This window comes from Amblyomma americanum, chromosome 1 (assembly GCF_052857255.1).
Source record: "Amblyomma americanum isolate KBUSLIRL-KWMA chromosome 1, ASM5285725v1, whole genome shotgun sequence".
NCBI classification, from domain to species: domain Eukaryota; kingdom Metazoa; phylum Arthropoda; class Arachnida; order Ixodida; family Ixodidae; genus Amblyomma; species Amblyomma americanum.
In genome coordinates, this window is record NC_135497.1 from 324,077,048 (window position 1) to 324,089,381 (window position 12,334).

Genomic DNA, 12,334 nt, shown 5'->3' on the forward strand with positions numbered 1-12,334 from the left:
ACCGGGCCAGGCTTCACACCGATCGTCACCGCCTGGCGAGCACAATTGCGCGAATTGAGGTGGAAATTTGGACTTGGATACTGCTGAACACGGGCATGTGGCACCAGAATTGTGCAAGCTGGAACAGTCTAGGAAAACGGCCACCTCTAAGTTTCCGATAAAAAGACGCATGCTAACTGCGCGCATAAAAATATTGACTTCTTTTTTTATTAATTAGAAGGTTTACGAGCGCAATTATCCTCTTATTCTGGGTACGAAACACACACACACACACACGCACACGCACACGCACACGCACACGCACACACATACACACACACACACGCACACGCACACACACACACACACACACGCTCACTCACTCACTCACTCACTCACTCACTCACTCACTCACTCACTTTCACTCAACCACTTTCACTCACTCACACTCACTCAGTTTCACTCACTCACTTTCACTCACTCACACACACTCACTCACTTTCACTGAATCACTTTCACTCACTCACTCACACTCACTCAGTTTCACTCACTCACTTTCACTCACCCACTCACCCACTCACTCACTCACTAACTCACTCAGTTTCACTCACCCAGTTTCACTCACTCACTCATTCACTCACCCACTCACTCACTCACTTTCACTCACTCACTCACTAACACTCAATCACTTTCACTCAATCACACTCACTCACACACACTCACTCACTTTCACTCACTAACTCACTCACTCACTCTCTTTCACTCACTCACTCACTTTCACTCACTCACTAACACTCACTCACTCACTCTCACTCACTCACACACACTCATTCACTTTCACTCACTCACACACTCACTTTCTCTCACACTCACTCACACTCACTCGCACTCACTCACTCACACACACACACACTCACTCACACTCACACTCACACTCACTCACTCACTCACACTCACTCTATGTCACCGCACACAGACATTCAGAGAACTGTAGCCCATCGATAACTCCAACCTAACCTACTCTGATGCGCTCAAGGGCTTGCTGACAAGGAAATTAAGGTAGCCTCCGTGTGTCTGAGGTACAGTTTTGTTTCACTTGAATTCTGCTTGTTTATATCCACACGCGTGCGGAGATAGAACATTCCTTGGGTAGCAAGTGTGGGAGGTAAATTAGGAAAAAGTAATGCACTTCTGGTCCCTCCAAAATAAGGCGACCATGCATTGCGTGGCTGCCGCAGAGTAAAGGCGTGCGCAGCCATGTCGGAAAAAAAGTGTATAGTTTTCCACAACGCGGCCAGTCCGTAGCCACAGTAACAAGGCCTGGCTTGGCGGCTCAAGCACTGCTACGAAAGTGAAGAAGACATTACCCCCAACCCATGCGCTGGTCAAATCAGGCCGGCGCGCGATCTTAACTTCGCATGCGAGAAAGTAGAATAGTATTTATGAGAACGGACGGGTAAGAGCGGGTATAAGTGGGCCATCCTCGCTGCTTCTTTGGCGTGGTAGGAGGAAGCAGGTCCCAGGTCCTTCTGCGTTATGCTCAGACTTTTATTCCGCATCGCCTTTCAATTTTTGGTTATGCCCAGGCGGGTAACATGTTTCTTGCAACAAAAATATATCATGTACTGCAGGTACTCTAATGTACTATGCACTGCATCCAAAGCTTTCACCCAATATTTGCAGCCGTAGTAGGATGGAAACTTGGGCGAGTTGGTATACCTGTAGACGCGTTTTGGTTGGAACAGCGCAACCGGACGAAAGACAGAGGGAAACAACACAAACGTGCGCTGGCCATCCGATGTCGTTGGCATAGAAAGAATAACCTTCCGTTTTTCGTGTCTGTGAGCGTATCAAGCATAAAATTCGGGTTATACGTTCAATCAGTCTGTCAAAAGGGAGGCTGAAGCGATCGAGTCAGTAATAAGCGCGCAACGCTAGCGCGTGGCCTGCGGTTTATTTATTTATTTATTTTTTTCGTGCACCATCAGTGCCAGCGACATTATAGAGGGGAGTGATTGCATAAATAAAAAAACGTACAGTACAGCAAAGTAACTGCCAGTACAGAAATGATGGCCCCTAGTGGTGCAATGTTATATAATGGGTTCTTGATGTGCTGGCTAATATAATATAATACAGTACATACAGTGCAGCAATACAATGAAAAATTGGTAGTAAAAAAAGAAATAGATGCTGCTAATTATACAATGTTCTGTAATGTGGTCTTGAAGTGTTGGTTATCAGCAATTGTAGCGGTTGGTGCAGGAAGGTGATTCCACTCAACAGCTGTGAGTGGAAGGAATAACTGAAACATAGCATTGGTTTTGCATAATGGAATTCCGACTGTTATTGTGATCTAGCCTTGATGAACTGTATTGGGGAGGGGAGACCAGTTCGCGGCGAAGGGAAGGATGATGAAATATCCTGTGAAAAAGTGAAAGTCTAAGGGCTTTACGGTGAGAGGCTGAAGATGGCTGGCTAAGGTTTAATATCATTGCACAAACGCTGACAGTTCGGCTATAATTACAAAGAACGAGCAAAATTGTTTTGTACGATTTCTAATGAGTAAATTAGGTTTTGTTGAAAGGGATCCCAAACTGCTGCAGCATATTGGAGCTTTGAGCGGACCACTGACTTTTATAACAGTAGTTTTAGGGAAGAAAATGCCTTTTAGAAATTACGATTTAGATAACTCAGCATACGATTAGCGTTATTAAATACGTAAGAAGTGTGTATGGAACAAGTGAGGTTGCTAGTAATATGGATACCAAGATATTTGCAAGACGAAACAGGATCTAGAGGAATATAATTAACGTAGTAGGAATGTAGTTGGATAAGGTTTTGATACACGTGAAATATACATTTTTTATGTTTAACTCAAGTGACCATGATTGGCACCAATTAGAGATAGTGTTGAGGACTGCTTTAAGAGAAGATATGTCATTTATTTTAAACACTTACTTCAAGCACAAATTTAATGCAAACGGATGATCTCGCGGTCAGACCATCATCAGTGCGCTATGAAAGACAAAGAAGGAACGTTTATTTAATGTATCAATCTTTCTTCGTTTCTTTTTTTTTCTGAAAAAGTTTGCTTCCTCCATGTTCGGCGCTGGTATATCTGGCGCCAACAACACTCACGCCTGTTAAGCCGTGGCGTGCACGCGCACCACACGGCGGCGGCCGCACTGTAACAGACGATGCATACTCTGTGCAGTGTGCATGGCATGTATGCTACTCTACTGTACAAGCTATGGCACTGAAATTCGCGTTTCAAGGACCGGCGACTTGTGCGTTATAAAGTCTTATGACCACTTTGAATGCCTCGCACTGTAGCGACTTCTGAGCTAAGCACGCTGCCTACTCGGTCGCTACCGTCTACAGACATTCGGTGAAGAACTGAGGGACAGCGAGGAAGGAAATGAAGACGAAGAAAAAATCCAATTTGCTCCTAGAAACGGGCAGCCGCTACACAAGGCTGCATTGGCCCTCGTGCCGAGAACCAGCCAGGCAGGAGACCGGATGTCCGCCCCAGGATGACTTTGAATGCCCACAGTGCGCTATTCACTCAGCTGAAACCGGTGGACGAACGGATTCCGCTGTGTAGCTGCGCGGAAGCTGGAGCGGCGACTTGATGTGAGTTGAAAAGGTTGGACGAATAGCCTGTCTTGGGATGTCATCACGTGGTGTGTGCGAGGAGATTAAGCGCAACCTATCGGGCAAGCTGGTTAATCATGCATAAGCGAGTATCTGCAGCGCAGCAAACGAGGACAAAGAAAAGAAGAGACGCACGCACGTCCAGTTCTTACTTGACGCGGACGACACTTAGATGCCATGCACGTAAACAGTCAGATCAAAGTCGCATGTCCACACAGCTGCCAAGTGGGAGAGCCGTTTTTCCGACAGGCTTATTGACGCTATGCGCTTACAGATTTATTTCCCGCCTGCGCGGTATTCAGCCTCAACTGTCTTTTAGTCGGGGTGTGGCGCAGCGTGGCTCTCTTCTGCAAGGAAGTTCAACGAAGGCCCATTGGTGCATTCAGTCTTAAAGGGGCTCTGAAAGGGGATCCTATAAAGCTGCAGTATGGCTGGGATGTTAAAGCACGCCTCTTCGCGAATACTGGCCAGCGAGAAATTTTCTAATGCACTTTGTAGAAGCTGAGTTATCTGTAGTCAAAATTTGAATTTCAGCGTCTTCGCGCTTTTCCCTCTCCTCTCGTCACTTTTTTCACGCTGGAAGGTCGGCGCTCCTCCGCCGGCCCCACCTCCTGGGGCGAAGCTTCCTGACCCGCCGGAGCTACGACGCCAATTGGCCGCGGCCTTGGTAGCTGCCTGACGTCTGAAAGACCAATAGCCAATAACCAATAGCCACCTCTCAACATGTATACGTAGATGCGAGTGACGGAGGAGGGTGCGAGCATGAAAAAGTCAGCGGGAAGGGCTCGTCAACTTTCGCGCGTGATTGTGAGTCCTCTGCTGCGTTTCGAAGTGTATCATTTGGCTCAGGTTTTCATGACAACACAATGTATTGATTAATCGAGTTTATGTGCTTTCCTCGGAAGTAGTTTCAGAGCTTTAATATTTCTCTTTCCATCGCGACTGTTTCGGCGGGAAAGCGAGCATTACTACGGATTTTGAAGAACATTTTCAAGTATGGGACCAGAAACATGAATGATTTAGAGAAAGGGAGTAGAGGGTCGAGAAATTTTCTGTGAGTAAGCTACAGTTGCCTCGGGGGACACCCTGCCCCATTCCTCTGTGCTGCCGAGAGGATTGGTTTTGAATCTGCCCCTCTTGGTTCGGGATTGTCCAAACGCCATGCGCCACCCAACCACGATAACCAACATGCCGATGGTGAAGGCAGGCATTCTGGTAGCTGCGTACGCTAGTCAGCCACGATAGCCGGTTGACGGTAGGTGAGCTGACGGCCAGTCACAAACTCGTCTTGCGCTGAATCTCACCGTTAGTTGACACCAAAGCCCGAAGCCGCAGCTGTTACCCTATTGTGCCGTGACATAGGCCATTCACAAGAGGCGGAATTCAATAGACTTGCAATGGCATCAGCATCTTATCGGGGCCTTGGTTCACTTAGCGCGGCACTGAACCCCCACATTTTGTTTCGCACTGCTTGTAATCGAACCACAAAATTGTTCCCAGGTTGCCTGTAGGACAAACGGGTGACCGCGTAGCTTGAACGTTCCTTCGCGAACGAAGTGGTAAATTGTAACCAAAAGACTGAGTCCTTTTACGAAAAAGCTCATAGTTCACCACGCTCCCGGCCAATACGGCAGACAGCGATGCGCTAGCCAAGGCTTTGGTCAATAACGAACAGTTCTCGAGCTTTCCACGGGTTGATTCTGCCTCTAGATTCCACCTTTACTTGGTTGCGAAGGAAACCGTCGCAGCAGAATCTTTGTAAACTGCAAGCACTAAAATCTCCTTAGCTTGCGTCTGGGTGTTCGGTCGCTGTACGCCAAATCAAGTTTATCCTTCAGCCTCCATTTCTTCCGCCTGGCCGTCTCGCCGGCGTATGATAACACCGGACTGCCGCTCTCAACAAGTCTGAGAGCTCGCACGCATGGAGCCAGCGGCGCTTGTCGCGAGAGCGACGATGGCGAAATGTGAGAGCAGCTGCAGAGTTCAACACGGGACGCAGCCTGGTTTGCTCGCACTCAACGCAGATCCTAAGCCCAACCTTTGGTCCCGCATATCGGCCAGCTGCGCGTCGCCCTTAACTTGAAATTCCGCATGCTAGGCAAGCCAGGTTATTATGGCCTTAGTACGATATTTCCAGCTAATCTCCGCGTTCTTTCCGAGCCGTGGCTGTAGTAAAGTATCCGCTCTATTTGCGTGCGGCAGTGATGGCAGTTTGCTAACTAGGTTGGCTTGCAGCTCACTTTTTAGTTCTGAAGTTAGGACGCCGCAGGTGCTCGCTGCTCCACGATATGCTCACAACAGGCAATAACCTGGATACGGTTAAAACTAACTCATACGCAAGTCGCTACATACAGGGTGTTTCACCTAAGATATTACACAATTTTTAAAAATTGGCTTTTTAAGTTAGAAAAGCGCTTTTTTCGACATAGGATCGTCAGCGGTGTAGTAAATCAGAATACAGCTGAGAGACGCTAACTAGCAGGCTGGTTAACTAATATTGAATAGTTAACCTTTTAACTATTACTGTTAGGCTTCATAATTATTGAAAGACGTGTAGCCCACCGTAAGTAATATCAATATCAGCTTTTAGAATTTCGAAAACGCGGTTACACTTGGCGCTGAGGCCCAACAAATTTTGGTTATTTCGACGAGTTGTGCACTGGAGAGTTTGCTTTGCCTGCAAGCTTCTCGAAAGCGCATGTATTTTGGCGCGATGTAGCCAAAATTTGTATGGCCGTAGTGCTGAGGGTAACCGTGTTTTCGAAATCCTAAAAATTGATATGGATATTACTTAGGGTGGACTACACGTCTTTCAATGATTAAGGAGCCTAACAGTAATAGTTAAAATGTTAGCAATTCAATATATGTTAACCAGCCTTCTGGTTAGCACATCTAAGCTCTATTCTGATGCACTACACCGCTGACAATGCTATAAAGAAAAAAGCACTCTTCTAACTCAAAAACTCCTTTTTTTAAAATTGTGTGAAGTCTTAGATGAAGCACCCTGTACACAGTAACATTTGGCCTGCGCAATATATACACTGAAGAATTCGTGTGGTGCGGAGAGATAGCCACCCTCTACTACTCTACATGGGGCTGTATCGGGCGTGCCCGATACAGGCCAAAATAAAAAAAAACAACCTTCAGTCGGGCAGTGGGAGGGGATTCTGTCCAGCTCCAACTCGCAAGATCAGCTAGCGCTGGTTGAGCGGGCCAAAGAGACAGCAAGTAACAGTGGGATCCTGGACCTAGGAACATCACCCGTAGATAAAGGGCCCGACTCCTAATCCCTTTCCCATAAAGTTGTGTACTACTACTACTACTACTACTACTACTACTACTACTACTACTACTACTACTATTACTACTACTACTGCTACTAATAATAATAATAATACTAGCTCTTTAATAACAGGACAAAGCATATGAAAAATGTACGCAAGTAGGCTCAGGATGGGTCGTCCTAAGCGCGCGCTTGTACGGACAGCCCGGACATTCTCAAGGCAACAAACGTGCACGGAGTGTAACCACCCTTCCTGTACTGGAGTACTGAAGTCAAGGCATCGTCGATTGATATCGAACGCATGCACTTTCGCTCTCAACCTACCCTCGGGAAACAATAGAAGCTCCCGATAATGTCGTCCGCTGGGTGCGCCGGCAGGCTGAGCAACACCCACGAGCACTGTCAGCTGATACCCGGGGGAGGGGGGATTTCTCTTTGTATTATTGTTATTTTGCTTCCATCGACGTGCGTAGCTTCCCAGGCAGCCTGCCGCTGCCCATTGTGAGTAGGCAGACCAGTTGCCAGATAGAGCACGTGCTCCTGCCAGAGGCCCACGTTTTATCGCCGAGATCTGATTGCGAGCAGAAACTTGAAGCCGTGGCCGCGGTCGAGCGTCAGTCGCCGGCTGCGGAGTTCACTGCCGCCCGCGACACCCTCTTTCCTGCCGCCCCGAGGCCGATTGGGACACATCCCAGAGCGCTGCCCCTGCTCCTAACTGATCCTTCGCGAATTCTCGGCGGTGTCCGCAGGCGGCAGCGGAAGGGTGGGCCGGCGCAGCGAGCCTTGGAGGCCGCTGAAAACTCTCCGAATTCCTCCGACCGGGCTTCGAGCCTGCTGAGAAGCGAGCAGCCATGGGGCCCACGCGAGCCATCGTCCTGGCGGTCGTCTGTCTGGGGGCTGCCGTATCCTCGGCGCCTTCTCCGAAACGGACGGAGCAGAAGTGCGGATACGATGTGAGTAGGCGTAACGTTCAATGGAAACTTGACCGAGTTCTCGGGCTGAATGCCTTTTGACGACGGCCGCCAATTTTAAGGCACTGTGTAACTCGGCAGCAAAAAGACACTTGCGCGAAGAGACAAAATATTCACGAGTGTAACCGATGATTTTCATTCTAGCCTCTCGCCTTCAAGCGTGCCAAAACAGGCCCCTGGCACTAATATTTCTTCTAGATACTACGGTATTTGTTGACATTCCACGCGTCGAAACGGCCAACTAATGGAGCTGTCACAAATATCCGAACAGACCATCGAACAAATGGGACTATCTGATGGTGAGGCCCTGAAACGGCTTCAAATATCAGCGACCAGGCAAAGCGAGTTCCCAGGAATTTGAAAGCCGCGCTTTGCGCGGTAGTGTTCGTGTTGGAACTCGCCGCGCTTGCGCTGATTGAGATCCTCTCAGCTCAGGCAGCTCAGGCAGCTCTTAAAACACTCCGTCGTTCCTCTTGTGTTCAGGTGCTTTGTGCTGAGAGCACGGAACACTTTCTTCAATTATTATTATGTTCGTGTTGTCTATAGGATTTTTCTCTGGCGAGTTCTTTTTGGAAAGTCATGAAAAAGCTTCCCTGATCATGTCCGTATGTAGTAGCAGTATAAATATACTCGCTGAACCCTTGAACAGAGGCTTATATAACGTTGAAAGCTAATATAAAATTGAATAAAGAAACAAGTACAGTGACAGCTTGACTATTTTCAACGCAGTTGCTTCTGATATCTTATTTTTATTGCTTTGAGGTGCGCGCACAAAACGCATGGAATAGTAATAGACGAGAGTGCCATCGTTTATTAGCTGCTTTGTCTTCTATGTTGACATCTGTAATTACTTAAGCTAACAGGAGCTGCAACATGCTGTAGGAAAAAAAAAAGTTGCAGTGTCAAAATATTCTATACTTCAGCGATAGTCGCGGGCGTAAAAAAAAGCGTCTCTTTTTACGCCAGCTATATATCCCACAAAAAGAAACGTCAGAAGCGGAAGCAGTGAGCGTGTGGGCGCATGCATTTAAGCGTGGGCGCACACCAGTCAAGTTGGACTAATTGAGAGCATTTATGTGAATGTGTTATGGAAGATCTTATACATACTGATTTTTTTTAATTGGGGCATTGCAGCCTAAATCCACATTTCTAAACCATATTGAAGGTAAATAAAAAACTAACTGCTCAATCAACAGAAAGCGTGCGAACTTCGCCTACATTCAAGGTGAAATGAAAGCAACCTGTGTTCAGTTTTTGAGTAATGCGGTATCCAATGCCCGTGTTTAGCCCTGATTTATTTTATTTCTTTCCGCTTCATTCCTGTTGTCCTCCACCATTGGTCGCTACCGCCTGTGACGTCAGGGCCCGATAGCTAGTAAGCAGTGCCAAACACCGCATCTGGAATCAACGGCTGCGTCTAAGAAAGCCAATTGAAGCCCAAGAAATTCCATGGAGTAGCATAACTGTGTAGAGCAAGGGTAATCCAACAGAATTGAAAAGTGCCCACAAAATTCTGTCCCTTTCTCATAACTGAAGAACTATTCTGGTTAATGACAGCTGAACCAAATGGCAGCCAGCTGCGGTTACACGGCCCCTTCCTCGAAACTCGGTTCACAGTCTGGATCTCGTGATTACACCGCGTGTGACCGGTTATTGACAAATGGCTGTGGTCTGGTTAAACCTGGAGTGACGCGATAGCTGCAGCTGGCGGAGTGGAACTCGCTCAGTCGAATTGCGAAGTCGGTCTTTCGCCGCTGCGTTTCGCTGGGCGTTCATTCTTCATCTTCGTCCCTGGACGTGGATTCACTCTCTCCACTCCCCCCCCCCCCCCTCACACATACTTCAGCGATAGTCTTATGCTCAAGTCTCATTAGTTGCTCATTAGCGCTCTTAGTTACTCTTTCTTTTTCTCGCTTGTTTGCACTTCCGTACAGCTGAATGGTAACGATGTGCGAATAGTACTTTTTTAAAACCGAATCGAATACGAATGCGAATACTCGGTTTGGCCGCCGCGTCGCGCCGCCGGCAGCTGCTCCGCACCACGTGACCAACCACGTGACCAGCCACGGCGCCGCCACGGAGTTCAAGGGGTGCCACGCTGAAGGCTTGAAGTGCTAGCGTAATGTAGCTATCGCTATGAAAAAAAAGAAATGCTTTCACCTTGGTATTTTTAACTTTAAACGTTCCTTACTGTCATTTATTTACTGCAATTCACTCAAATGCAATTTCTGTGTAAATTTTGCCCTTTTCGTACGCCGCAGCTAAACAGCACACGAAACTAAGACAATCCTGTAGAAGCGTGTTTGGTTCTACCGCCACGCTGCGAACAGGCGAAGTTTTTCAGGCGTCACTTTACGTGTTCGAATAATTATGCGCATTCGATATTGAAAGTTGTAGACTGTGGCTTACACTACAGGCAAGGCGACAATATTTCTTGCTTTTTGAGAGCACATGGCAGCGGGAGCCATCGCCGACTAAGCCGATAGGTCGAGTTCCGCGACCGCCATCTTGTCAGTTGACCCTTTCAACTTGGGCTCCTGGTCTGATTTGAACTGAACTGCCGCTGAGACCCGAACGGCAGATGACGCTGCCCTGTAACAGCGCTCAACTGCCGTTATGTTCAACTTCCGGCCAACTGAGCTACCGTCAAAACCCTTGGGCAACCGCAAGGCAACAGAGTGAATAACGCGTGTTTTAATGCGCAAAGCACTTACTGGCATCTCCCTTATACTTCCTGCCATCGATTATTTTATTTCTGCCAAGCCGAGGTCTATGACATGGAACAGCAGTTTGAGCTCGTTGGTTTTCCTGCCTGAAGTGAACAGGGGCAGAACGTAGGCGGAGACACGAGACGACGACGCAACAAGCGCCAACTTTCAACAACCTATTGGTTTCAGTAGGTTGTTGAAACTGAGCGCTTGTCGTGTCTTCGTCTGTTGAAATCAGCGCTTGCTGTGTCTTCGCCTCGTGTTCCCGTCTACGTTCTGCGCTGTTCACTTCGTGAGGGTTACGGTCATCATACTAGAAGGGTCGAGGCTAGCCACACTGCACTGCCTACTGGTGCATCTCGCAGGGCGGGATTCTTACCGGTACGCACACTGTAATACATTTAGGGTAATTACTCCTCCGAAAGCAAACACAATGAAAATAAAATTGTTCCATTCACTATTACAAAAGAAATTACCGGGCGTTTTCTCACTAAAAGCCGTCCATTCACTAAGCTGGTTACTTTCGGAGTACCTACAAGTCACACTTGCAGTGTCACTTGTTTAGAAACAAAACAGCTAAATAGTCACATACAGCACGCGCACTTTACCAGACGGAGTCAATTTAGATTCGTATACTACGAGCAACCCTATAAGAGAACTGCCGTAAAATTTTCCTCCTGACGATGCTACACTGCAAATAAAGTTTTGCTAAAAATTCAAATAAGAAAACAAAAACAGGCAAAAGGATTCCTCCGAGCAGTTTAGTGCTCTTAGTTACTCTTTCTTTCTCTCGCTTGTTTGCACTTTCGTTACAGCTGAACGGTAACGATGTGCGAATAGTACTTTTTCCAAACCGAATCGAATACGAATACTGTAGCTTTGCTGCCAAATAGAATACGAATCGAATATTTTTACGAATACTCGCTACTTGTGAGAATATTCAATGAGCAGTCGTGAGAAACGGCGAAGCGCTGATTTCGCAGTTGTATCTCGTAAAAGACGCAACACTGATCATCATTTGGGAGATTGCAACATGAAGCCAGTGCACTAGCTTCACTAATGTCATGTTATGCGCAGAGCTGAAGTTCCGTTTTCTGTTGATAATGTAAGATAATACCCTTGAGGCCTCTTCGATTTGGCTGTACTCACAGCACCATGCAGATCAAGCAGTGCAGCACTTTCGCATTCGTTTTGCCAGTGCAGCGCGCGCCCGCTGCACCTCCGTCTTCGTTCTGCAAAAGTGCCAACCTATAGTGCAACACGAGTTCTTGTATAGCTTTTTGCTTTCAAGTGGAAGTGCAGCTGTAGTGCAGCAATATGGCGGCGCCCATGTGTAGCTCGGAGAAGCAAAGAAGATATGACAGCAGACGATGACAGTTAATTCTTTCTTGAAAGGGGGAGCTGAGGAACGGTTCATGGCATCATAATTGTAAACCTAAGCGGTCAAGCCGAGCCTCATAAGCAGCATTTCAGTGCATATTCGCAAATCGTCTGCGCGCGTACACGCAACTTTTTTTTTTCTATGAAACTATTTCTTGAGGCTGGTTCATGGCGACACTTCAGTGTGATTTGCTGCTTGAAAATTACTCACGTGGTTCGGGATTTTGGCGGAAAGTAGTTGGCTGTAATTCGGTGTTTGGTAGCGACGCCAAGGCTAGCAGACGACCAGGCCTGCACCCCACCATTCGTTTTGCAAGCATCCAGTTCCAAGCTGCACTTGAACTGACGCTGCACGCTGG

The 12,334-nt window shown here is 47.4% G+C and overlaps 1 protein-coding gene across 1 annotated transcript in view; it reads left to right on the forward strand.

Annotated features, from left to right (window-relative positions):
* The first annotated feature begins 7,616 nt into the window (after positions 1-7,616).
* LOC144115424 (lysosomal alpha-mannosidase-like) overlaps positions 7,617-12,334 on the forward strand; it is a 50,777-nt gene continuing 46,059 nt past the window's right edge. Inside the window, exon 1 of the mRNA XM_077649821.1 lies at positions 7,617-7,869. Coding sequence (XP_077505947.1) covers positions 7,768-7,869 — 102 coding nt within the window. The 5' untranslated portion in view covers positions 7,617-7,767. The remainder of the gene's footprint in view (positions 7,870-12,334) is intronic.